Raw genomic sequence first — 26,812 nt, forward strand, 5'->3', positions numbered from 1 at the left:
GGAAGCATGGCCACTGTCACACCATTCCCCATTTAGCGACTACGTTGCTTAACAACAGAACTGCTGGTCCCAATTGTGGTCACTAAATGAGGACTACCTGTATTATATTTACGACCACTGACTCCTGAAAATCTTAGGTAGGACTAGAACTCATTGTCTCCTATTTTCAAGTCTGGCATCTCAACTGCTAGACCAAACTAGCTCTCTCCTGTAAACACAACTTTATTTGCTGTGTTTACAGGAGATTGTTGTAGTTTATTCAACAAGTGTTAAAGGGAAAAAAAGGGTTTCACGTGATTCATGGATTCAGCTGTTAACTGAAAACACATGTTTGTCTTTCTCACTTTTAACAGCTGAGGGAAATTTCTTCTGTCTTCATAAACACTCTGCATCTGATCAGGACAGCAATCGCAATGCTCAAACTGAAAGAAAAAAGAAAAAGGGTTACTAATGTTTGTTTTTTTCCCCCTGAAGCGTTAAATGATACAAGTTTTTAAAAAGAAAAGAATGAAGTGGTGAATAAAGATGAAAAAGAAAAAAGTACAAGCAGCAGCTTCCAGTCTTCTTTACGGCAATTACCAACTAGCCAGTTTGGCTCATGAAACGTCCACAAGAAAACCAGCAAAGTCAGAGACGCACCAGGAACTCCACAGTTCAACCCTGAAGTGCGGCAGAGGTTCTCTTCTGCGGCTACAAATAAACTTAATATCCTCTCTTTTTAAGGTGGTTTCCATGATTTCTTTCTTCCCAAATTTTACCCTTTCCAATGATCAATTCATTTTTTCCCATTTTCAGCAAAAGGTCCATAAAAGGTTTTCAGTCACTAATAAACATTCTTGCTGTCTTTTCCCTAATCAAACATGTCATAAAGATAAAAATCGGGAAGGAAGGCTCGCTGCTTTTGTGCCCTGCTGTTCCAAAGGCTTCTTTTAGCTTTGAAATAATGATAATCTAGATGTGGTTTAAGAAAGTGCAGTTTTAAGCAAACTCAGTGTCCTTAAGTTGTCCCCTATGGCTGTGAGCTTGATGACTTTTTCATGGCTTCCAGTCACCCAAAGTCATGACTTGGCTGCAAATCCTGCGGTCTCCTCATGAGAAGCAGCCTTCCAGAGCACAAGTGGCCAATCTCTTGGCCTCCCTTATCCAGGAGACTCAACTGGTCCAGGCTTCTTGCTCAGCAACTGGTACCCCCTGCAAAGTCATCCTCATTCTTTCAGACATATCTTAGTCCACTGTTGTCCTCAATCAGGAGACAAGAAATATACTTTTGATGAAGATTCATAGCCAACTAGATGTCTCTTTTTGAACAGGATGGCATCCACATGGAGAACACGGCTGGATGCAGAATCCAGACTGGCAAAAACTCTCTGGAGCAAGGAGACTGTGAGATAAACCACGTGTACTCCACACAGCAGCTCCTTGGGAGAGTTTCTTTCACCTTTGTGACAGATGTTTAACATGTGAGCGTAAAGATTTAGAGAAATAGTATTTATTCTTTTGGAATAAACAGGAAAAAGAGGTTCAAAGTGATGATCTTGGAAAGTTAAAAATAGGCTAAATGGGTTTTGAAATGAGATTTTTTTATTAAATATAATAATCCTTCCTGTGGGAAACGTTTGATTGTTTTGGTTTGCTGGAAAGAGAACACAATAAAAAGGGACTTTGATAGTTTGACACCCAAAGGAATCAAAAGGAAATAAAAATTACTTAAAGGAGAAGAACATTGATATGTCAATACAAAATGGAAAAAATATTTTAACAAGAGAGGCTTTATCAGAGTTTAGGCAGCGTGACTAGTATTATGAGATAAACCCAGGAGCAAAAACACAGCACACAGCAGACAGAGCCTTTAGGCAATCGATAGTGGTTTATATACAGCTAAATACATACAGTCTTATACGTGGTAAATACCTTATCATACAACTACTGACAGAAGGATAGCAATGAGATACACAACTAGAGAGAACATGAGGAGAAGGGACACACCCTCTAATGCAGTGTTTCTCAACCTTGGAAGCTTGAAGATGGGTGGACTTCAACTCCCAGAATTCTGGGAGTTGAAGTCCACCCATCTTCAAGCTACCAAGGTTGAGAAACACTGCTCTCATGGCTTCCCTTATATAGGCAGCTTCTTACCTGGCTTCTTAAAGTGGCAGTAACCCTGCTGCCTCATTTCCATTGCATCAGCTTTCAGTTGCTTCCGCTTATAACCTTCCATCAGTTTACAGCTATTCAATCTACAAACCCTGACAGGCTTTTATGAAGATTTGGCACTTATGGACTGAGAAATTAATGTTAAGAATATTTAACAATATAGATAGACGGATGGTGGGGCAAACACTATTACAGAAGAAGAAAAAGCTATGCCAGACAAAATTGGAATTGATTTGAATGTGGATTCAGCTGAGGCCAACGAAGGCCGGCTAAGACCACTGAAGACCCTGGGCCTCTAATTCAGCCCCAGCACGGCTGCTACCACTGAGGGGTGCCACTGTGCTCAAAGGGCAGAGATGGGGGGAGGAAATAGGTGGGTGGGGAAAGAGTTCAAGAGGAGACAGAAGAGACAGTCCCTTACCTTACCAAGGCTCGGCCCTGGGAGAGACCAAGCGAGGAATTTATTTATTTATTTATTTATTTATTTATTTATTAGATTTCTATACCGCCCTACTCCCGAAGGACTCAGGGCGGTGCACAGCCAAACAATAAAAACACATACAATACAAAATTTAAAAAATAGAATAAAATCAAATTAAATAATTTTGGCCCCGACAAATTTAAAACCCCAAACTTTTAAAACCAATTTAAAATTGAATATATAAATACTAAAAAATATTTAAAATTTTAAAAATCTTTTATAAAAGAGGGGGAAAATTAGGCCAGGCCGGCCTGGTGAAATAGTAAGGTCTTTAAGGCGCGGCGGAAGGTGCGCAGATCCGGGATCCTCCGTATCTCTGGGGGGAGCTCGTTCCAGATAGTAGGTGCCCCCACAGAGAAGGCTCTCCCCCTGGGGGCCGCCAGTCGGCATTGTTTGGCTGACGGCACCCGGAGGAGCCCCTCTCTATGGGAGCGTACCGGCCGGTGGGAGGCTATTGGTGGTAGTAGGCGGTCCCGCAAGTACCCGGGTCCTAAGCCATGGAGCGCTTTAAAGGTGGTAACCAAAACCTTGAAGCGCACCCGGAAGACCACCGGGAGCCAGTGCAGCTCGCGCAGGAGAGGTGTTACATGGGAACGCCATGTCGCTCCCATTACCACCCGCGCGGCCGCACTCTGCGCCAGTTGGAGCCTCCGGGTGCTCCTCAAGGGGAGCCCCATGTAGAGAGCGTTGCAATAGTCCAGGCGGGAGGTGACAAGGGCATGAGTGACCGTGCGTAAAGAGTCCCGATCCAGAAAGGGACGCAACTGGCGAATCAGGCGAACCTGATGAAAAATCCTCCCGGTCACGGCCGTCAAGTGCTCTTCTAAAGACAGCCGTGAGTCCAGGAGGACGCCCAAGTTGCGAGCCCTCTCCGTGGGGGCCAATGATTCGCCCCCAATAGTCAGTGATGGCGTCAACTGACTATATCGGGACGTCGGAAACCACAGCCACTCAGTCTTGGATGGGTTGAGCCTGAGCCTGTTCCTCCCCATCCAGATCCGTACGGCCTCCAGGCACCGGGACATCACTTCAAGGGCATCGTTGGGGTGATCCGGGGTGGAGATGTACAGCTGGGTGTCGTCAGCGTACTGATGGTACTCCACCCCGAAACCACGGATGATCTCGCCCAGCGGCTTCACATAAATGTTGAACAGGAGAGGCGAGAGGACCGACCCTTGCGGCACCCCACATATGAGGGGCCTCGGGGTCGACCTCTGTCCCCCTGTCAACACAGACTGCGACCGGTCAGAGAGAAAGGAGGAGAACCACCGCAACACAGTGCCTCCCACCCCCAACTCTTCCAACCGGTGCAGCATGATACCATGGTCGATGGTATCAAAAGCCGCTGAGAGATCTAACAGGACCAGGACAGAGGAGCACCCCCTGTCCCGAGCCCTCCAGAGATCATCAACCAACGCGACCAATGCCGTTTCCGTGCTGTACCCGGGCCTGAAGCCCGACTGGAACGGATCCAGATACGTCGTTTCATCCAGGTGCTGGGGGAGCTGTTGCGCGACCACACTCTCAACAACCTTCGCAACAAAGCGAAGATTGGAGACCGGACGATAATTTACCAACATTGCCGGGTCCAGGGAAGGCTTCTTGAGGAGAGGCCTCACCACCGCCTCTTTCAAGGCGGCGGGAAAGTCACCCTCACTCAGCGAAGCGTTTATAATCCCCTGGAGCCAGCCTCGTGTCACTTCCCGGGAAGCCAGTACTAACCAGGAAGGACACGGGTCCAATAAACAAGTGGTCGCGTTCAGTCTACCCAGAATCCTGTCCACGTCCTCAGGGGTCACAGGATCAAACTCATCCCAGATAACATTCTCAAGACCTGCCCCTGTCTCTCCCCCTGAGACTACCCAGTCGGAGTCCAAATCTTCCCGAATCTGAGTGATTTTGTCATACAGATACTGAACAAAATCCTCGGCTCTACCCTCCAAGGGGTCCTCCCGCGCTTCCTGGTGGAGCAGGGAGCGGGTCACCCTAAAGAGGGCGGCCGGGCGATTATCTGATGACGCAATAAGAGCAGCAAAATAACTACATTTCGCTGCTTTTATCGCCACTAAGTAATTCCTAATGTGGGATCTTACTAGTGTCCGGTCAGATTCAAGAAGACTGGCCCTCCAACTACTCTCTAGGTGTCTTTTCCGGCGCTTCAACTCCCTCAGCTCCTCGGTAAACCAAGGAGCCAATTGAGATCGGCGCCGGGTCAGAGGCCGCAAAGGCACGACCCGATCCAGAGCACCAGCAGCCGCCCTATCCCAGGCGGCCACCAGGTCTCCAGTCGAGGCGTGTGCCAGAACCTCAGGAAATGGCCCAAGCTCCGTCTGGAATCTGTCAGGTTCCATCAGGCGCCTGGGGCGGAACCATCTGACCGGCTCCGCCTCCCTGCGGCGGGGTGCAGCGGTTTGAAAGTCGAGACGAAGGAGAGAGTGATCTGACCATGACAAGGGTTCAGTAACTATATCCCCTATATCAAGATCCCTCAACCACTGTCCAGAGACAAAAACCAGATCCAGCGTGTTTCCCCCTGTGTGGGTAGGGCCATGAATTAACTGGGTCAGGTCCATAGCTGTCATGGAAGCCATGAACTCCCGAGCCATCTCTGACGTCTCACCCACGGACGGCAGGTTGAAATCCCCCATAACCATAAGCTTAGGGGTATCAACCGCCACCGCGGCGATGACGTTGAGTAGCTCGGGCAGGGCTGTTGCCACGTGGCAGGGAGCCAGGTACGTGATCAGCAAACCCATCTGAACCCCATGACCCCATTTCACAAAAAGGGATTCACAGCCGGCCGTCTGAGGAACAGTGGCCTCCCTCGGTCTCAGACCTTCTTTAATGATAACCGCTACCCCCCCGCCCCTCCCCTGTGACCTCGGCTGATGGAATGCTTGGAAACCTGGCGGGCACATTTCAACGAGGGGAACCCCCCCCTCCTGGCCCAACCAGGTCTCCGTAATACCTGCCAGGTCCGCACCCCCCTCCTGAACAAGATCACAGATGAGGGGGGCTTTATTTACTACGGACCTGGCATTGCACAGCATCAGCCGAAGGCCTGGGTCCTGAGGGTCTATGCAACCTGAGGAGCGAGTAGAGCCTTGGGGGCCGGAGCACGCCACCGCTCGTAGACAGCGAGTGCGCACTCCCCTAACACGATATGGCCCCCTGCTCCCGCCATATCTACCCCTCCCACCTACAGTACTGATGTTCAAGAAACTATCCGGACAAGCTCTAACCCCCCCCTCGATCCCGGGCCCTCCATCCCCCACACCACGCTTCACTGCCAGACCCGACCCTCCCCCTTGTGGGTTATCCCCCATACCCACAGCCCGAATTCCAATCTGACCCTCCCCCTCCCTAGGACCCCTTAAAAATTTGACTAAAAATTTTGTTAAAAAACCCCTCAATCCCCTCGTTTTCACATGCCACCTCTCTGGGTCCCAAAACCCTTCCTTGAGGTGGGCCCTCGATAGTGAGGAGGGCCACATCTGCGAGAAGGGGGAATCTCGCAGCGCAAGAAGATCTGCAGTCGTATACATCTCCAAAATGCAGCGATGGAGGCCCAAAGCTCAGACAGGGGACTTCACAAAAGATGTAACACAGCCAATTGTTCATCGATGTGCTGTTGGTGTCTCAACTGTCCTCCCACAACAGCAGGAGGGTCCTAAATTATCTCCTCCAATGGGGGCGACCTCCGGCCCGCCCTCTCACAGCGGAACCCCACGGGGCCGTAGATTGAAAAAGTTCTCCCACAGACAAGAGCCATGATGTAATAGAGGACCCCTCAACAGTTGCATCAATTTGGCTGACCATGGTCGGAAGAAAGATTTATCAGTCTATCAGTCAGTCTATGAGTCACGCCAGGGGTGAAGATGGAAAATCCTTGGCAAAGTCTTATACTCAAGATCATATTCGAGTAAGTCCCGATGAAAAAAGGGAAGAAGGGAAGGGGAAGAAGGAAGAGGGGAAGAAAAGGGGGGGGGGAGAAAGAAGATTCCCTCAATTAGGGCGAATAATAAGCCCATTTAGGCAGACACAGTACCTGGGAGGGGGAGGAGAAAAGGGCTGGTATCTATGTGACGGAAAACTCCTCCGTCGCCCCCCAGCCCTACATTCCTCAGATAGTTCAGTTCTTCCGGGATAACAAATCCAAACCCCAGCCTCCATTGGATGTCACAGGGGGCCTCCAGGTCCTCTACAGCTGCCAAGATATCCCGGGAGGGGGTCTTTCTTCTCCAGTCCGTTATGCTCCTTTCAGTTTTCACCCTCTAGCAAGGCCCCTTCTCCGGCAATAGGGCCTGAGAACAGCTCCAGTACTTCCATGGGGTGTGCCATGGCCCAGTTTAATGTTGGGGCCGGCCTCACCACCCCCGCTGATATCCACGCCACCATTCCCGGTTTCCAGGGGCCGCTGAGGAAGTTCCTGAGTGGGGCAGATGAAATTTCAACAGGCTGCCACCACTCGCTGCCCCACAGCCATACTTCCCCTTTCACCTTGCTGCTATCGCTGCCCACAAACAAACCACCATAGCACCACTTTCGGCGGCGTTGGAGCAGCGCAGCCAACTTCTTCGCCGGCGCCTCTAGGCATGTCCAGGGGCGAGGGAGATCTCAAAAACCCTCGCCCCCTCCGCTGACTGACCCCCCCGCCGCCAGCAAGCCACATCTCCATATCTCTGTTCTCCGCTCTCTGCTCTCCGCTCGGCTCGGCTCCACTCTCCCTTCTCCTTCTCCTTCCCAGCAGCGCCGCCGATCTCCACTCCCCACTCGGCTCGGCTCTCGGCGGCGTCGGCGGAGTTGGAGCAGCGCGGCCACATTCTCCCTCGCCGCCTCCGACTCTGGGGGCGTCCAGGGGCGAGGAAGATCGCAAAACCCTCGCCCCGAAGCCATCCGACCGAATCAGGGGTCACTGATGGTCGAGCTCCCCTGCAGCACCCCCTCGAGCCCCAGAAAGTCCTCCATCCAGCCGCAGCACCTCACCTCACGACTGCCATCTTGCGCATGCTTACTTACTTAATAATAACAGAATAAGAGAGTTGGAAGGGACCTTGGAGGTCTTCTAGTCCAACCCCCTGCTCAAGCAGGAGATCCTAGACCATTCCAGACAAATGACTGTCCAGCCTCTTCTTAAAAGCCTCCAGTAATGAGTAACCACAACTTCTGAAGGCAACTTCTGTTCCACTGGTTAACTGACCTCACTGTTAGGAAGTTTCTCCTTAATTCTGGGTTGCTTCTCTCCTTGATTAGTTGCCACCCATTGCTTCTTCTCCTGCCCTCAGGTGCTTTGGAGAATAGCTTGACTCCCTCTTCTTTGTGGCAGCCCCTGAGATATTGGAAGACTGCTATCATGTCTCCCCTAGTCCTTCTTTTCTCTAAACCGGGGGTCAGCAACCTGCAGCTCTGGAGCCGCATGTGGCTCTTTCACCCCTCTGCTATGGCTGTCACTCAAAATATGGGTCACAACTGCCAATGTGTGACACCTGCCAGCACGCAATTTATTGAGCTTTTCAACCCCCAGTAGGCCAACTATGGATAAATCCAAGAAAAGTTTCAGAAGAAAACAGAACGTTTAATTCAACTACGTATGCTAGTTTTGTGGCCGCTCAAGAAATAGTCAGGGACCGGAAAGGTTTTGTGGCTCCTGGTATTTTCTTTTCTGTGGGAAACAGGTCCAAATGGCCCTTTGAGTGTTTAAGGTTGCAGACCCCTGCTCTAAACTGCCCGAACCCAGTTCCTGCAACCGTTCTTCCTATGTTTTAGTCTCCAGGCCCTTAATCATCCTTGTGGCTCTTCTCTGCACTCACGTCTCAACATCTAGACTGACTTGATTGGCGTGGGGTCCTTGCCTAATGACCAGCGGGATTTGGTTGATGACAGCATGTAAGACAGCAATGCAGTCATGCCATATTGTGCTTTACGTCTGCATTGCTTGGGGATGGAAATCCCAATTCCTGTCATAACTCAAGGACTGCCTATCCAGCTAGTGGCATCCTGACCTCGTAGGAAGGAACAAAAGGTCACCAAGATCAGTTCATCAAAAACATTGCAAGGTCAGGCTGTAATTTATGCTGGGCCTGCCTTTTTCTCTTGCCATTCCTCATTTAGCGTTAAGAGCCGTTTGCAAATAAGATGGTTAATCATCACAATAAATCATTTTCTGGCCAATTGGTGCACATTGTGCAGGGAAAAGAAAAGTCTTACCAGAAAATAAAAGGGAGAATTTGGCTGCCGTGTGTGGCTTCCCAGGAGCAGGTTCTTCCCAGCAGGATGGCCAAAAGTGACCGTATCTCCTTCTCGCAAATTTACTCTACCTGCACACAAAATGATCAATTAAAAGAGTTTTCAGAATATATTTAAAGTTCAGAGGTTTTGTCACAAAGCTCCTCTTGCAACACAGACTCACAATTTGGCACGACTGTGCTGGATTTGGGATCATAACCGCCATTGATAAAATAATTATTAGTCTCCGACAGTCAACCAGGGCAGTCCTCACAGCCGTAGTCTTGCACCTCTTTAAAGCTGCTGTCCACACCTACCTTTAATGCGGATGTCGTTGACATACATGCCCGTCAGGCTGGAATCCACCAGGACATAGTCACCGCCCGTCCGGATTATCCGCGCGTGGATACGGGAGATGTAATTGAGGTCCGTGGTGGTGGCGGCAGCAGCAGGAGAGTTGAGACAGTAGTCCACTACCCGGATGTTTCGGCCGAAGAGGGTGACGGGCTTAGAAAAGCTTGGGAGAAATAAATAAGTGTTTGTAAGTTTCCTGCGTGGTTCAGTACTTGGCAACTTTAAGAAGTGTGTACTTCCCATCAGACCCCAGGGTCGTACCATCATATGTGGTGGAGATGTCCAGAAGTGAGAAATTATTGGATTGGAATTAAAACATGGTTGGAAGAAATGCTTGAATATTGATTTAAAATCTGAGCTGTTCCTATTGGGTAGCCTTCCAGAGAAAATTAGCAAAGAAAAGGTATATTTGATTATACATGTAATAACTGCAGCGAGGATAGTATTTGTGCAAAGATGGAAAGTAGAGAAAATCCCTTCAGAAGACAAAGTAATTAAGAAAATATTAGATTGTGCAGAAATGAATAGACTGACTTTGATAATTAAAGAAAGAGAGGATTCGGAATATTACAAGGTATGGAGGCAATTTTACAATTGGTTAGAGAAGAGATAGATAAATGTATTAATACTAAACAAGAAAATGTTATAATAAATGACGTATGGGGAGAATGACGTATGGGGAGAGATCTCTTCCCTTTTTAAATATGTAAATTTTAATCTGTTTTTAAATTATTGGGGTATTTTAATTTGTCTGGGCCAAAAAAGTTTAATTTGATTTTATCGGGTTTTTAAATTTTGTGTATTTATGTATTTTATTGTTGGCTGTTCACCGCCCTGAGTCCTTCGGGAGTAGGGCGGTATACAAATCAAATAAATAAATAAATAAATAAATAAATAAATAAATAAATAAATAAATAAGAATGTTATAATAAAGAAGTGGGAAAAACAAAGAAACGATGAAGATCGGAGGAGTAAGATGATGAAGACACATTAGAAACATCTAGATGATACACTGAATGATGATTATGTATTGTATGTTTGTTTGTTTATAATTTTTTTAAAAAAATTATTAAAAAAAGTATGGACTTTAACTCCCAGAATTCCCCAGCCAGCTCATGCTGGCTGGGGAATTCTGGGAGTTCAAGTCCACAACTCTTAAAAGTTGCCAAGTTCTGAGAACCCTGCTTTAGATAGCAGCTTCATTGAGGTCAGATGCTAGGATAGTTCAGGAATAGCCTAATTCCAACGTTAAAAATCAGACACAAAGGAGACAAAACATCTAATTTAGTCATATTTTTAAAAATCAGGAGGAAATGGCTGAGAGAAAATAATGAGCTGGAACGAATTCCTATGGCCGGCCAGCAGATGAGAAGGCCCGGGCAAGGAGATCCTCCATCATTTTTCTCAAAAGCCTGGCAGAGCGTCCTTGCCCCAAAGCTCCTGAGCCAAGGCGGCTGCCACCGGGGCAAAAGGCTTGACCAGGCAAAGGCAGGAGCAGCCAGGCACAGGGCCAGGGGAAGCGTGGACATCAGAAAGGGATGGAAAGAGAGAGCGGGGGATTGGGATAAACAAGATTTTCTTCGTTCTCTTCTCTTTGCCAACCTTTTTCTGAGAACTGAAGGAGGAAATAGCATGACAGACACATGTGGGTTCAACTGATAGGCAGGAATGCGAATTTAAGTAGGAGAGGAGGAGGAAGAACAGAATGCAAATCAAAGTCACTTTTTTCAGTGCCCCGTAACTTTGAAAGGTCACTAAATGAACTGTTGTAAGTGGAGGACTACTTGTATCCTAAACAGAGCTGTTGGCAGAGAGGGGGACAACCAAGTCCCTGGGTTGGCCATCATTATGTAACCAAAGCCCCACACGGCATGTCTAAGAGGGTCAGGGGGTCTTTGGTTAGGCAGTGGTGGCCACGCGGCAACATTGTTGCCCCCCCCCTTTGGAGGGACCCCTGACCACGAGATCTGTCCCCCATCAGGTGGGGACATTACTTACTGGATAACCTGACTGACGCCAGGGACCGGAGCCCAGGAGCCTATGCTGCGCAGGTGACTCAGCCGCTGGCCCTCGCCACCTGGTGGACAGGAGAGCGCCATCTCAGGAGATTCCTCCTCCCTCTCACTCCGGCTACGGCCAGGCAGATTCATCCTGTCAACAAAAAGCAAAAAAGGGTCTTTTTGGACACCTGAAGGACAGATTCCTGCCTGTGTTGCGGGACGAAGCTCCTCTCTCTTATGTGTGTGGATGCTGCCCTGCAGTGGAAACCACCTAGCCCAGAGCCCCGTCCTGCCCGCCACCTCCTCCCTCGGGAGCCAGCTGGATTCTCGCAGGGATCATTCCCACCCACCCCCCGGCTTTCCTGGGGTAGCAGGGTCTGAGGGCAGGAGTTGGCGTGACTCCACAGAGGTCCCACTTTTTTAAAAATGGAGAGGGCCCCATCAGATCCGGGGACTCCCTGACTTTCCCAGGGAGGCTGTTCCATGCCATGGAAAAGCAGAGCCTCCCTGCCTGCCCCCACCCCCACCCCCAGACTCCCCAGACTGTGGGACCTGCATCAGTTTCTCCCTGGTAGAGCTAACTCATTGGGTGCCTACAGGAGGCAGCCTGCAGGTACACGCCAACCAGATTTGGTCCTTTCAGCAGCACGCAATGAAAGCTGTCATTTGATTCATCCACAAAGCCTGTTTGCTCTTCCAAGATCGAAACAATCGGATTCCTTAGCTGCTTATTTGCTCAGATCAACTTCGGATATTGTCCTTCAAATACTCAAACTCCCATTAACCGTTGCACCATTCCAAATTCCAGAGGACTATTTAAATCAGCCGTCCCCAACCTTCCCGGCTGTGCGGACTGATAGTGGCAGTGGCAGGATGAGGGCGGATGGTTCTGCATGCTCGTCCACCACTTGCACAGTCCGGTTCCCAACAGACCATGGCCTGGTACCCGGTCGTGGACTGAGGGTTGGGGACCCCTGATGTAAAGGAATGAACAATAGCTCTTGGGTTCAATTCAGCCCATGGAAGGAGAAACAAACCAAAAGAAGACAATCCATTCAATGGCTTACATGTCCCAGTGAGATTGCCTGTTATATTTTAACGACAGCAGCAGATGGACGAGAAGTAGGACAGTCACTCCCTCTTCTAACCTTGCAATTAGCAAAGGAATGACGGCACCAATGGTCTCTTCACTGTGCTTCTGAACACATCCTTTACTAATACCTTGTCTCCTCTTTCCTCCAACTACCTATCTTAGCTATTAAGAAGCCAGAACACGTTGACAGACATCAGCAAATAGAATTGGACCCTCTCAGCCAGGAAGTTGTTCTTACTACCCAAGTCATGAAGCACAAAGGAGGACCTGTCCGGCTTTCCTAATCCGGAAGGACGCAGTTAGGGTCAGCTCTCGGGTTCAAGGCACTCAATGGCCAAGTTGGACTTGGTGAACAAACCATGAATATCATTAGCTAAGTTTATGCTCTAATCACGGATGCAGAATAATTTATGAGTTTTATGATTGTCCTACTTGAAATCAATGGAAGTAAGATATTCTGCTGCTGCTGCCTGGAGACTGGAATGTCAAATTTGGAACCATTAAGGAAGAAAATATACTTGGACTACATTGATCTCTACGTACAAGAACCTCCAATACCGAGAGATGCAGTTAGGTCACTTCTCCAAGGATTATTTGATTTGTATCCCAACTTCATTACATTATATGTAACTCAAGTCAGTGAACATACATAAAAATCCTTCCTCCTATTTACCCTAAAACAACAACCCTGTGAGGTAGGTTGGGCTCAGACACTGACTCAAAGTCACCCGGCTGGCCTTTTACCAGTTGGAAGGCTGCAGGAATTATGGACTATAGGCAAGTAATGGACAAAGAATAGGTGAAGATTCCAACCGAGCTACGGGAGGAGAACTGACCCAATGGCCAACCGATTAGAAGAGGTCAGTCTAACATATCAATACTGAAGAAAGAAGACAAAGTCACATACAATAAAAATGTTTAGAGCCCCATTTGGAAAAAGGGATGCCAGATATTTAGAAAAGGCCAATACATACGATCACCGATCTATTTTGGATAACTGGGGAAGTCAAACAAAAAGGAGTCAGCGTGTGACTCATGGATTACAGAAAGGCCTTAACAGAGTTATCCGTGTCAAGCTACGAGGTGCTCTTTGGAGATCCCAGAGGTTTTTGTAGCCGTATGTGGGGCTCATTTTGGGAGACGGGGTGAAGAGATGCTGCCAAGAAAAAGATCAGACAAAAGGGGGCATAACCCTCAACTGTATAATGGGCGGATAAAGAGGCTCAGAAGAGACCCTCCCTACCTTCTCAGGCTGCAAGGAGACAAGAGGGGAATCTGTACTATCAGCCTTTCAAACATCTGTTAACATAGCCTAAAGTAAGATTATAACACGATTGGAAGATTTGGAGAGATCTGGCCCATGGAGTCGCCAAGATATCATCATCATCAAAAAGAATCATCTCCTCTGGTCATGTTTCCTATCGGGTGCACCTGGGAAGGCTGTCATCAGGCACGCAAATCTCATGCTCCCTCTCAAGGAGAGGAACTTCAGGAACGGCCTCTGATCCTCAGGGAACCGCCCCCCCCCGGCTGACGGCTTAGCATCTGGCAGCAGCGCAGTTGCAACACCAGCAGCAAGCAGATGCCCAGAGGCCCAATCTGCAAAATGCCACGATAGAACCAAGGCAACCAGTGGCGCAGAATCTGACTCGGCTCCTGGCAGCCCAGCCGATGCTCATGTGCTCCCCTGAGAGCTTGTGGAGAAGTGCGGAGGGAACGGTGATGTCAGGGAGTCAAAAGGCAACTAGAGAGTAGAACAGAACAACAGAGTGGCAAGGGACCCTGGAGGACTTCAAGTCCAAACCCCCCCCCCCTGCTCTGGCCATTGCCATGGAGAGAGGAATCTGTTGACGGCAAAGACATTATGCTAATTGATTCCACCGCAGATCTTAACTGGCCCAGGACAAAAATCAGATCCTGCACTGATATACTGGGGACTGTTGATGATTTGGGACAGATGCATGATTGGTTGCCTGACCTACTCCAGGCTCAACATCCCACTTTCATGGAGAATATTTTAGAACTTTGTATGACGTAGAGGTTTATTTTCTCCTTGGTGTAATCCACTACCTTTTGTAAATATTGTGGAACTGAAATATCTATGGATTCTATGTAAAACTTACTAATAAGTCTCAATGAGGTGATTCCCCATTTAAAAAAAATAATTGGAAAGCTGTTATTCAGATTCTGTACATGATGAGTCTAGTCTTGTCTCTTGTGGCAATAAAACCGGTATTTCCAATTCATCTACCTAGCTCTTAATGCTCCCCGAGGCTAGATTTTGAAATGTACATCTTTAAACATATTTCTCAAATTCAGTATTAATAATGCCAAATGTTAGTTGCCAATCTGATCTTTAGACACTTGTATTGATTTTATGAATTACTTTACCCTAGCTTTGTCAGTTTATTAACACTGTATTTGTGAAAGTGCTACATGTCAAGAACCAATTTGCAAACAAAGCTGCCCTGATCCACTTTGGATGTTGAATGGAGCATATCTGTGCAATATAACCACATATGGGCATAACTACGGAAGATGTTCTACGAATGTTCGTTCACCACCTTGAGTCTCTGAGGACACAGGTTTCAAAAGCTTTTGTTTCAGGAGCAGCTACCAAGCATAAGATTTAATACTGTTACATATCCTAAGAATACAGAAGGATCTTGCTATGCTTTATAAGCCGAAACCTCATTTCAGGAAGCGGTTTGGCATAAGAATTTATCAGGTTGAGATCCAAACTGGAAGGAAGGAGGAACTTCAATTCATCAGGGGAGCCGGAGAAGCTGTGGGTGCTCCACTCTTGGAGGGTCTTAAGAAGAGCCTGGACAGCTATTTGTCTCCAATGTCCTTACAGGAGGGAGCCGTAAAACAGGTGGCTGAGAAATTCTGGGAACTGAAGTCGGTAAGGCTTACAGTGGCCAAGGTTGCACAGCCGCGGTCGAGGCTCTCCCGTTGAGCGGGGGGGGGTGGGGTGGACTAGACCACCTCTGGGGTGTGTGTGTCCCCCCCCACCCCACGGGCACGCTCATCAACCGGCCGGAACCTCCGGGACCTTCCCGCTTAGGACTCCTCTTGGGCTGCAGTTTCACTTCTCGCTAGCCAGGCCGTTTCCCCCGTTCTCTCCCTTTGGAGAAGCCTTGCCAATCGCTCTTCTATTTCTAAGTGTATTAATATGAATTGTTCCTTTTCAGGGGCTGCTTTCCGTGAACTATGAACGTCACGCAAAGCGGGAAAGGCGACCCGTTGATGCCGCCCAGCAGCGCAAAGAGCGGCGCCTCCGGGACTCGGACGCCAACCGGGAGCCCGGAGGCGCAGCGGAATGGAGCCTCCCCTCCCTCCCAGGAGGAGCCTTCGCTGCGGCGCCCGCCTGGCCCCGGCCGAGGAAAGGGGGCAGCTGCCAGCGGCGCCCGGATCTGCGCCAGCCGCATCGGCCCCCGCCAAGAAGCCCGGCCGCGTCACCCGGGCAGGAGTGGGAGGAAGAGCCGGGCTCGGAACGGAGGGAGGGCGCCGAAGAGGGACCTTTACCCAAGCCGCAGACTCTCTGCCCGGGCAGCGCCGCCGGGGCCCCCGAGGGAAGGGCCACCTCTCCCAACTGCCCTGCCCGTCGCCCCGCGGGGGATCCCGGGGCCCGAACTCGCCCGGGACGGGGGCAAAAGGGGGCTCCTCCTTGGGACCGGCCGCCAAGCCCCGCCCCCGCGGCCCCCTCCCCGCACCTGCCACCTGGAAGGGGCGCCGGAGCCCCTCGAGAAGCTGCCGGCCTCTCCTGCGCCACGCCCGCCTCCTTTCGCGCCACAGCGGAGGCCCCGCCCACCCGCCCTGCTCCTGGCCGGGGGGAGGGGGAAACGAAACCGAAAGTGGGACCGTCGTCTGCGCCTGCGCGCACCGCCCCCCCCCGACGCCTCGCAGGGGCTGCAATCGCAGCTGTGGGCGCCAGGGGGCGTCGGCCGAAGTTAGCGCGCGGCGGGGTAGGAAAGCAGGGGCTGCCCAGCCTCCCATGAAGGTCCGGGTGCTGGAGACACCCACACGCCCCCCCCCCCCCCGAGCCTCTCCCGCAGGCTTCAGTGCCTCTGCCCGACCGCCCCGGCTGCAGAGAAGCAACTTGCCCGGAGGCGCCGGGGCGTCTTCTGCGGACCCCCGTTGCGCAGAAAGAGCCTCGTTCTGCTCGCCCCTCAAGGAGAGGAGACGCCCCGGAGCTCTCCCTCCGGATGCCAACATGCGGGACCATCCGTTTCTCCCCCGCCCTTTCCTTCCGGAGCTGGCCTGGAGGGGGCTGGTGCAGCTGCCCACCTGGTGAGGCTGAGAAGGAGCGGCCCAAGCGTCAGGCCCGGTGCCCCTGGCTTTGCCTGCCCCCCTTCCATGCCCCTCTTCCCCCTTCCCTCGGCAGGGAACCCAAGGAACGGCTGCCAAGAGTCTCCCTCGTGAAAGCAGAGCTACAACTGGCACGCTTTCCTCTTTATTGGTGCTTATCCCTCCCTCTGTCCTTGCCACTTTCAATCAATACAAGAAAACATCTCTGAAGAGTCTCTGACTATTGCTACCAGGTTGGTCGGCTGGCTCCTGGGCTCCTGTGCCAGGCTCTTCAGCAAGGGACCCGTCCGATTCCCGCCCTCTGCCAGCCAGCCAGCCCTGCCTTCACGGGTAGCTGTTGGCGTAGGAAAACCTTGGGATGAAATACTTGTGCACCAGCTGCTGCCTAGCAGTGAAGGTCCTTGGCGGCTCCGGCCTCTTGGAAAGGGATGGAAACGGTTGCAAGGTGACCTTTGGCAGAGGAAGCTTCACGAAGGGGACAAAGCCTTTCATGAGGTAGCGGGGCAAGATGAAGGGGAAGTAGGACCCTGCATTGGAGGAAGGACACAGCAGAGGAGGGAAGCAGCTTCACCCCAGGCCGGAGGGAAGCTCCTATCGGGGGGCCATCGGGATTTATTTATTTATTTGTTTGTTTTAATTTGATTTATATGCCACCCTTCTCCGGAGACTCAGGGTGGCTTACAAGGAGTTAAGCAATAGCCTTCATACTTTTGTGTATTTATACAAAGTCAGCTTATTGCCCCCACAAACTGGGTCCTCAATTTACCTACTTTAGAAAGGATGGAAGGCTGAGTCAACCTTGAGCCTGGGGAGATTCGAACTTACAGTAATTGCAGACAGCTGGTGTTAATCACAATGCTATCCGTCTGCTGAGCCACCAGGCCCATGAACCAGAGGCAACTGAGAAGAAGCCTACATGGCTGGCCAGGCCACTCTATGGGGTAGATCAGCATCTACGGGGTGGTTTTTAACACTCCTGGCTTTCCTGGACCTTCTGTTGAAGGAGACACTGACTCCCCTCCCTGAGCAGCTGCCCAGCCCACATGTGGACCGGTCAGAAAACCAGAGGAAGCCACCGGCTGCTGCCCTTTGACTGTCCAACATTAGGTGGCCCTGGCACAGGCAGCACCAGAGTGCAGCAGCAGCACCAGGCTTGGCAAGGAGGCACCCAGGAGGGTGCCATGCACTTTGCAGCCGTCTCACCCGCCAGAGGGAGGAAAGGAGGAGCCCCGTTAGAGCGATGGAGCAACCCCAACACTCACGCGAAGCAATTCTCGTTCTCAGCATTGCGTTGGTCTCTCCGAGGCGCAGGATCGCTTTGGACCTGTCACAGAAAAGCAAGAGCTCGGAGAAACCCAGCACAGTAGAACCCACCAACTGAGGAGGTCAGAGAAGGCCAAATGGGCTCTCCTGCTCTCACCAAGGCTGGCCGGATGCCACCAGGGGTCCGCTTATGAGCTAGACACCAGAATGTTGCCCGGCCGTGGTGGGATTCAAGTAATTTAACAACCGGTTATTTATTGGTTCGATTTATATGCCGCCTTTCTCCGGAGACTCAGGGTGGCTTACAATGCATTAAGCAATAGCCTTCATACTTTTCTATATACCTGCTTAATAGGGCTTTTGGCCCCCCCTAAGTGGTGTTCTTTTTTATACAAAGTCAACTTTACCTATCTCGAAAGGATGGAAGGCTGAGTCAACCTGAGTCACCGCCCTGAGTCCTTCGGGAGAAGGGCGGTATAGAAATAAAATTATTATTATTATTATTATTATTATTATTATTATTATTATTATTATTATTATTATTATTATTATTATTATTATTATTGAGCCTGGTGAAATTTGAACTTGCAGTAATTGCAGGCAGCTGGTGCTACTTAACAGCACTTTAGTCTGCTGCGCCACCAAGGCTCATTTGTGCCCTAATGATTTCTTCCAACAACCAGTTTGCCAAACTCTTCAGAAAGTTAGCCGCCGGTTCTCCCGAAGTGGTGCGAACTGGTTGAATCCCCTCACTGTTGCCCGGTATCCATGGGCCGCAGCTCTTCCTGGGCAGCTGAGAGGGGCCAATCGGAGTGCAGCAAAGGGGCTGCAGCCTTAGAGAGTGAACCGTGTGCCCACCTGACCCTTAAGGAGCAGACTAATCTGCTCCCCTGGGACTTGGCTTTCCTTTCAGCCATGAGCGGGACAGACTCCAGCCGTCCTTCACCGCCTTTGGGTGTTGCTTTCCCTCTTATTCCAGAACCATCCCAGGGCAGCCTGAAGGTGGGTTGGACCTGCAGGGCTTTCTTGCCCATTTCCTCAGGGGAAATCAGGGGCTGCCAACTTCACGCCCATTGAGCATTCGGTGTCCCAAGGGGAAGAAGATTTGCACAAGGCAGCAGCAGAGAAGTCTCGTTGCAACAGAAGCAGCTCATTTGGCCAGCAGAGCAAATGAGGGGGGTCTCCAGTTCCCCTAAGCTGGTGCCTCAAAACTCCCACCAACCCGGAAGCCCTGCAGAGGCAGAGCCACACCCCCAGCAGCACCGGGTTGCCCAGGCCCTCAAGTGGGCACCTGGGCCGCAGGTTGCTCAGATCCTGCAACTTACTTCTGAGGGGGGGGCAACGCCAAGACCGTGTCCCGGGGGGAATCTGCTCTCAAAGGGACAGCCTCTTTCAGTTTCTCCAGGTCTCTCTCCAGCTGCTGCTCCGTAAAATGTTGGATGGCATCAATGGGGCGAATGGGCTGAAGGAGGAGAGAGAGGCACATGGCCGCCACAAGTCAGCAGGGCCCAAATGGAGTCAGCTGCCCTTCTGAGCTTTGCTTCGTTTGGCCTCGAATCACAACGGCCACTGAGGCCAAAACAGGAAGCACGAGAGCCGGCTGGACCGCTGCATCCGGAACCTCGTGGAACTTCCAAATGCTCTTCAAGGGCAGCCCAATGCAGAGCGCATTACAGTAGTCCAGATAGGAAGTGACCCAAGGTTTGAGGGGCTGTGAGTGTGGTGTGACTGTGCAGGAAGAATATGGAGAACATTGTTTGATGGTTATCAGGAGTCCTTGGTGCTCTCTGAGCTTGGTGGTTTTCTTGCAGACGTTTCATGACCCAACTAGGTAACACCATCAGCACTGAGGATGTTACCTAGTTGGATAATGAAACAGCTGCAAGAAAACCGCCAAGCTCAGAGAGCACCAAGGACTCCTCATTTCAACCCTGAGCTACAAACATTTGCCTTTATCGGTTGATGGTTATTGTACAGCAAATACAATAACTGCGGCGTGTTTTTTGCCCCTCAGAATGGGTGGGGGGGACGGGACGACTCTGCTATCAAGGTTCAAGAAGTCACGATCCTCAAAGCTCCTGCTCTGGAAAAGGAGGTTTCAAGGGGACCTCAAGCTGCTCCCACAAGGATGCACCCAGGAAGGGTCCCTAGAGCCCCCCTCTAAGCCATCTCCCAGCCTGGCCAAAGGCCTCTCCCATGCTGGGCTGTGCACCATGGGTGGGCTTCCTGCCAGGAAGACAGGGTGCTAACGGGCCCTTGAAGTGACAGGAGGATCTTGAGGGCCAGAGGAAGCCTCACCTTCTGGTGGTCTTCCAAGCTCTGCGTCCCCCGCCACTCCTCCTCACTTTCCGTCTCTTCCTGAGTCCAAATAGGGAGACAAGACAGTGAGAACCCATCTTTGCCATTTTTCATCCCCTCCCGACAGCCAATCGGAGATGCGGAATAAAGGACGCCCCCTTAGGTGAGATACGGCCACTTGGAAGGCAATGGACTCCCTTATGGTGGCCCCGAGAACCGTTGGGTGAGCTGAAAGTCATCATTAGGCATCATCTAAAAACAGCTGTAATGGCACATAATCAAACGACAAATTGTGCATCCAAGAAGTCCCCACCCTCTGACCCGCCAAGTCAATGACCATTAGAAGTCAGGGCAGAATGGCAGCTATGAACAGTTCTCGGAGTTCTGGCCATCCCATCCCATGGTCACATGATCGTAATCTAGATGCTTGGCAACCTGTGTGCATTTACAGCTGGTTGCCAAGCACCTCACAATCACATGATAGCCATTTGCAGCCTTCCTTGCTGGCTTCCCCAGAAGGTCAATGGGGAAGCCACCAGAGGTCACAAGTTGCTCCTCCTCCACCCATGCGCCACCCCAGCCACTGCTGCACCCTCCCTTCTTGCGCACCCTTCCCAAATCCCCTCAGTCCATGTGGAACCTCTTAGGAACTCTTGTGCAGCCTCCTCCACCTGCACAGTCCCTCTCATGCACCCCCTCACACCCCCTCCCCAACGAGAGTGAACCCACACTACGCCCTCCCTGAGCCTGTGGCACCTCTTGCCCAACCTTGAGCCTCCTCAACCCACACAGTGCCTTTCACTTGCCCTCCCCGACCTCTCCCGCACCCCCCCAATCTTTGTACCTCCTCCCTGACCCTTGCGCACCCCTCCCCCACCCTCCTGTGCCCCGCCACACATCCCCTTGCTCCCTCCCCCACCTGGCAGCAGCCACTTATTTGCCTGTGAGGCTGGGACCCACAACTTCCTGCTGACTTTGCTTGTTGAATGCAAAAGAGGAAGTGAAGATTGGGCCTTCAAGAGGCAGGGTGGTGGTGGTGGTGGTGGTGTTTCCTCACAGCAGACCACCCACTGTGCACCCTAACTCTCCCCCCACGTCCTCTGCCCCTGTCTCAAGGGAAGGCCGAGCCTTACCTTGTGGGTAGCCTTGGCTGGCTTTCCAGCCGGCTTCCTGGGTTTTTTGCGGCTCTTCTCCGGCCTCTTCCTTTCCTGGGTCTAAAGAGCACAACTGTCAGTGGTCTGCAAGTTCGGAAGCCCCCCCCCCTCAGGAGCTTCTACGTACATAAGTGCCAATGAAAGAGTCTCTCTATGTGGATGTGGCCTGTTTTCCCGAGAGCGGGGGGAGGGCTCTCTTCCTTGGTGCTCTTGGCATTGCCTGAGGCTGACCAACAAGGGGGAGAACCAGCCTCCTCAAGCAGATGGGGGAGCCAAGCTGCACCAACTGGGCAGGGCTGGGGGGGGGTCTGAGCTAGAGCCCACCTTGTGGCCAGTGTCCACGGAAAGCTTCATCCCAGAGGTGGCCTCTTCTTCCCACAGGCGAGCTCTGTGTTCCTGGGGAAAGGAAAGCAAAGGGGGACCCCGCACACATACTCAGAACTGGCAAAGGCCCGAGGAGCTCTCCTGCCAGGTCCTCCTCACTGACCACCCTGACCGGACACCCCCCCCCTTCACAAGGCTCCCAGCCGTGGCTCTTCTGCCGAGTGGAACCGTTCCCTGCACACTGCCGTCCCCTCGGAGGGAGTCCGCTGGGGAGACCCACATGGCCCAGTTCCCTCCCCTTCCCTAAGGGGGAAGGAGGCTCCGACGGCTCTGAATCCGGGTCCCAAGCGGCAGGACAAAGACCCACCCCTTGCCTGCAACCCTCCCGCAGCCACGCTTTCCCCCAGGCCTCTCTGGGCTCCAGAGCATTCAGAGGCCGGAGGAGCAGAAACATGCAACACCTGCATTCACTTTTTGCTGGGGAAGAGTGGCAAAGGTTTGGGTTGTGGGGGGGAGAGACATCCAAAGAGCGGTGAAGGGCAGCACCTTGAAAATCCTGATCTTGTCCTCCAACCACTCCCTGCTGAGTTTCCGCACAGCCTCTTTGGAGTCCTCCATACCCACCATCCAGGAGTTCATCTCCCTGAAGAAAAAGTTGTGGGGGTCCTGAAGCCCCAACTCCTTGAACATCTCCTTAAAGACTGCCCTGGAAGGGGGGGGGAGAGGAGAGCATTCCTTACCTGGAGTTTCATATCAACAGCACACCCACAAAACACACAGGGAGTGCCCCACTCCTTGCGTTGCCCCAACCTCCTGCCACAAAGAAAATAATGACAGGGGCATCACCAGGGGTGAAACGCTCCTGGTTCAGACCAGATCGCCCGATCCTGTAGCGATGGAGGCGGGCGGTTCGGAGAACCGGTAGCAAAAATCCCTGCCCCCTCCCACATTGCCCAACTTAGCTGCGCAATCATCAGAGGCTTTTTTTTATTTTTAAAAGCATTTTTTCTACAACCTCTTTGGCCAAAAAAATGCTTTTAAAAGTAAAAAAAAAAGCCTTTGATGATCACGCGGCTCAGCTGGGATCAAAAGCAAAAATGCTTTTAAAAGCATTTTTTCTACAACCTCTTTGGCCGAAAAAATGCTTTTAAAAGTAAAAAAAAAAGCCTCTGATGATTGCGCTGCTCAGCTGGGATCCTCAGAGGCTTTTAAAAGCATTTTTTCTACAACCTCTTTGGCCGAAGAGGTTATAGAAAAAATATTTTTAAAAGGAAAAAAAAGCCTCTGCCGATCAGGCAAGTCAGCTGGGATCGCCAGAGGCTTTAAAAGGATTTTTTTTACAACCTCTTCAGCCGAAGAGGTTGTAGAAAAAATGCTTTTAAAAGTAAAAAAAAAAAAGTTGGCCATGCCCACTCAGTCATAGTACCCCCCCCAAGCCACGCCCACAGAACTGGTAGTTACAAAATTTACATTTCACCACTGGGCATCACCCTGTGCAGAATGCTGCCCCAGGACCCGCAGCAGGAGAGGGACTTCCGGAGCAGCCCTCGATGATTGCCAGGAGGTGCCCCCTGGAGGTTCTCCTGCCCAGGACTGCAGAGAGGCCAGCCAGCCGTGGGGCAGCAGCTCAGGTGGTCTACCAGTACGAGGGCATCTGTCTTCTCTGCACCTCGGAGAGGACTCGGCCACAACCGGTCCTGAGTGCCAGGCTTCACGTGCCACACAGTCGGGAAGCAGCCGGCCTCAGAGCTGGCACGGTGGCTTCTTTGTCACCAGCAAGTGATCGCCTGCAGCCTGAGCTCACAGAGGGTCCAGCCTTCCCTCCTGAGAAGGTCCAGGCCGGAACCCCCCTGCAGTGCCCGGCCCGGCCCCTGGGGGCTTCCATCCCCCTCCTCCTGGGCCGAGGAAAGGCACTTTCCCCAGGCAGGAACCTGCAGGCCTGGGTCTCCCGCGGGGCTCTCACCGGATGGAGGGAGGAGCCAGCAGGTAACAGGACATCAGCTCCACCATCAAGTCCAGGCTGTCTTTGTCCAGGTGCAGGAGAACGCGCAGGGCGGCCAGGATGAACTTCTTCTGGCTCTTTTCCTAGACAGGGGAGGGGGACGCCTTAGCTGGCAGCCCTCATGGGGGAGGGGTCAGGGCAGGCCCACCTTTTCCTCCCTCCTTTCCCACGTGGACCCCTACTCTGCCCAGACGCCTCGCATCCCAGAGGGAGCCCACCTGGAGTATCCGGGGCCCTCTCGCCAGCCCCGCCCCCACCCCCGGTCTGCCCCTCGAGTACCCAGTGGCAGAGCAGCCTCACCTGCAAAGAGGGGGTGTTGCCTTCCTGATTCAGCACTTCAAACAGGGTGTACTGGATCCACCTCTTCGTCTTGTCCTCCAGCTGGTCCTCCAAGTAGGCGATGGCGCCCAGCACTTCCGTCTTGGTGTGGAAGTCGGAGGTGAGCAGCGCCTCCTGCAGCTTCCTCACCAAGGCTTTCAGGGGCATCTCAGGGCGGACACCCTGCGGAGAGGGGAAGCCCCGCTCAGGAGGAAGAGGCGGTGGAGGCAGCTGGGGCTAAGCTCACCTCGGGGACGGAGGGATGATGTCCGTGGCAAAAAAAGGCCCACTGCCTGGGTCCCACCAGAGGGAGCCCCCTTGGAGAGGGGACCCAGAACAGGGTACCTCTTCTGCTTGAACGGATGGGACGGGTCCTTGTAATCCGGAAGGGGCGGTTCCCCTCAGGGAACCTGGCCCCATGCCAAAATGTTAATGAAACACAAGCAGGGGGGCAACCCCCACATTCCTAAGGGGAAGAATGCAATCTTCCAATCCTCCAATCCACATGACCCACATTGCACATTGGGCTCAACTCGGGCTGCCTGGTTTCTAGTTCAGTGTAGCAAGCCAACATGGCCACTGTTTATGCATGGGTTGACTTCTGCATTGGGGCACTGAGTGGTCATCGGTGACTTGCTCTTCGGGATCTGGAAGGGGATTGGGGTCACCTCAAGGCTGAGCCTCAACGAAATGGGTGCAATTTTTCTATCAATAAAGGCAAAGGTTTCCCCTGCCAGGGGTGTCTGATTCTAGAGGGAGGGGCTCATCTCCATCTCCTAGCTGAGAAGGGCCAGCATTGTCCAAAGATGCTTCAGTGGCCATGTGGCCAGCATGGCTATATGCCAAGGCGCACAGAACACACTTACCTTTCCACCAAAGTGGTACCTATTTATCTACTCGCATTTGCATGCTCCCAAACTGCTAGATGGGCAGGAGCTGGAGCCAGTAACGGGAGCTCACCCCTTCACGCAGCCCTTAGGTCTTGAAAGTGGGCGGTCGTCTTTTGTCTTTAACCACTGAACCATCGTGACCCCGTTTCTATCAATGGAGGTCACTAACCCAAGGCAATCCCAAGGCTAGCCCATCCCCAAGAAGGATGGGGGGGGGATTGGAAAGTAAAAGATGTGGGGGCAAAACTCCCTTGGTGTCCTTGGGTCTCCAGGGGGCCCTCTCACCTCTGGGAAAAGATTCTGGAACCACTCTTGGTCCACAAAGGGCAAGACAAATCCCGGCACCGTCACTTGTGGTTCTGCATACTGGGACTCATCCAGCTGAGTCAGGAAAATCCCAGGCACGCTCTGAAATTAGGGGGGGGGTGACGGTGTGAGGATTGCGAGTACATTCGCTGTGCCCTGGGTGCCCCTGACACTAGGCAACTACCTTGGGATGCCAGCTAGGGGAGCCCAGCAGTTGGGAGGAGAGAGGCACCTGCTTTGTGGAGGGGGCGCCTTCCTTGGCTGGCGTGATCCAGGACTTGGAGGTGGTCTCCGGGCCCACTATCCACGGTTCTTCCTCGGACAGTTCATCCTCCTCAAATGTCCACATTAAACTGGCCTTCGAGGAGCTCTCTGACATCTGGCCAGCAGAGGAAGGGAAAGGATCCCTCACAGCCTCTCCTGGGAAGAGAGCCTACAGCCAGAGCCCCCCTTCCTGGCCCCCGAAGACCCAGCCACCTCTCTGTGCCCACAGGCTGCAGGCAGAGCAGCCCTTCTCTTCCAGGCCTTGCTATGCCAGCCAGACCTGAAATCATAGGAAGGCTGGAATTACTTTGTTGAAATTGGCTAGAATAACCGAACCTCCCAAGTCAGATGGTGCTGCATGGCCTCCCCCTCTCATACCTCAGTGAATCTGAGCCGCTTCCACATATTGTCTTCCCTGGGCTTAAAAAAATGGAGCCTTTTGCCCAGCTTGGCAACTGTGGGCTGGGGAATTCTAGGAGTCTTAAAGTTGCCAAGGATTGGGCACCCCTGACCTAGTAATGGTTCTTGCTCATTTCCATCAAGGTCAACTCCCTTATGTCCACACACCTGGAAGGACGCTGAAGAAGCTGACACTCCACCTACTGCCCATCCCAGCCAGTGAGGGTCCTCAGACCCCTTGCAGCAAAGAGCAGGGGCAGAGAAGCTAGGTGGCTCAGTGGCTAAGACGCTGAGCTTGTCAATCAGAAAGGTCGGTGGTTCGAATCCCTGGTATAGGTTTCCTGCGTGAGCAGGGGGTTGGACTAGATGGCCTCCAAGGTCCCTTCCAATTCTGTTACTGTTACTCCTCCCAGCCAGACGGTCTGCCTACCCAGAGCCCCAAGGCTGGCCGGCCTTCCCAGAGGCTCAGTTTCTCTGCTCCTTGAAAGGGCTGAGAAAAGGGGATGAATTTCCAGGTGGGGGCACTCAACTGTGCAAATTCTGCAGTGGGAACCGCCCTTGGGGGGAGGGGTCTGTAGCACCAGGGCAGGCCCCAGGCCAGTCTCTAACACGGCAGAGTGGCCAGCTCAGCTGCGGGCCTTCTGACGTTCAGGGTTAGGGTTCTGGCCATCTGGCACCTTGCATGCTTCTCAAATCACCTCCCTCAACATTACTTGTGACCTTTCATCGTTTCCATTCCTTGCAGGTGGGGGATGCATTGGCCAAACCAGGTGATATTTCAAACGGGTGGCTGAGCCTGTTCCGAGTCTTCCCAGGGAAGGGGCTGTAGCCAGGAAATGGCACCCGCTGAGTTGGGGGCACAGCCTCCGACTGCCCTGGGATGGGGGAAAGGGTCAGGCACCCCCCCCACTCTTATTTCTAAAGAAGAGCAACCTGGCTCCCTGCGTGCCATGGCAAAAGGGTCCCAGCCACCCCC

At 52.1% G+C, this 26,812-nt stretch overlaps 1 protein-coding gene across 1 annotated transcript in view; it reads right to left on the reverse strand.

The window, feature by feature from the left end:
- Positions 1-26,812, reverse strand: part of WDR97 (WD repeat domain 97) — an 81,896-nt gene that overhangs the window by 40,807 nt on the left and 14,277 nt on the right. The window contains exons 20-32 of the mRNA XM_087890777.1: positions 25,358-25,552; positions 25,153-25,275; positions 23,960-24,160; positions 23,621-23,742; positions 22,204-22,363; positions 21,658-21,729; positions 21,313-21,393; positions 20,180-20,239; positions 19,207-19,343; positions 11,213-11,365; positions 9,174-9,377; positions 8,843-8,948; positions 345-422 (exon numbers count right to left, since the gene is read on the reverse strand). Coding sequence (XP_087746903.1) covers positions 345-422; positions 8,843-8,948; positions 9,174-9,377; positions 11,213-11,365; positions 19,207-19,343; positions 20,180-20,239; positions 21,313-21,393; positions 21,658-21,729; positions 22,204-22,363; positions 23,621-23,742; positions 23,960-24,160; positions 25,153-25,275; positions 25,358-25,552 — 1,692 coding nt within the window. The remainder of the gene's footprint in view (positions 1-344; positions 423-8,842; positions 8,949-9,173; positions 9,378-11,212; positions 11,366-19,206; positions 19,344-20,179; positions 20,240-21,312; positions 21,394-21,657; positions 21,730-22,203; positions 22,364-23,620; positions 23,743-23,959; positions 24,161-25,152; positions 25,276-25,357; positions 25,553-26,812) is intronic.

Source organism: Pantherophis guttatus, chromosome 3 (assembly GCF_059756535.1).
Source record: "Pantherophis guttatus breed Tessera chromosome 3, ASM5975653v1, whole genome shotgun sequence".
Classification (NCBI taxonomy): Eukaryota; Metazoa; Chordata; class Lepidosauria; order Squamata; family Colubridae; genus Pantherophis; species Pantherophis guttatus.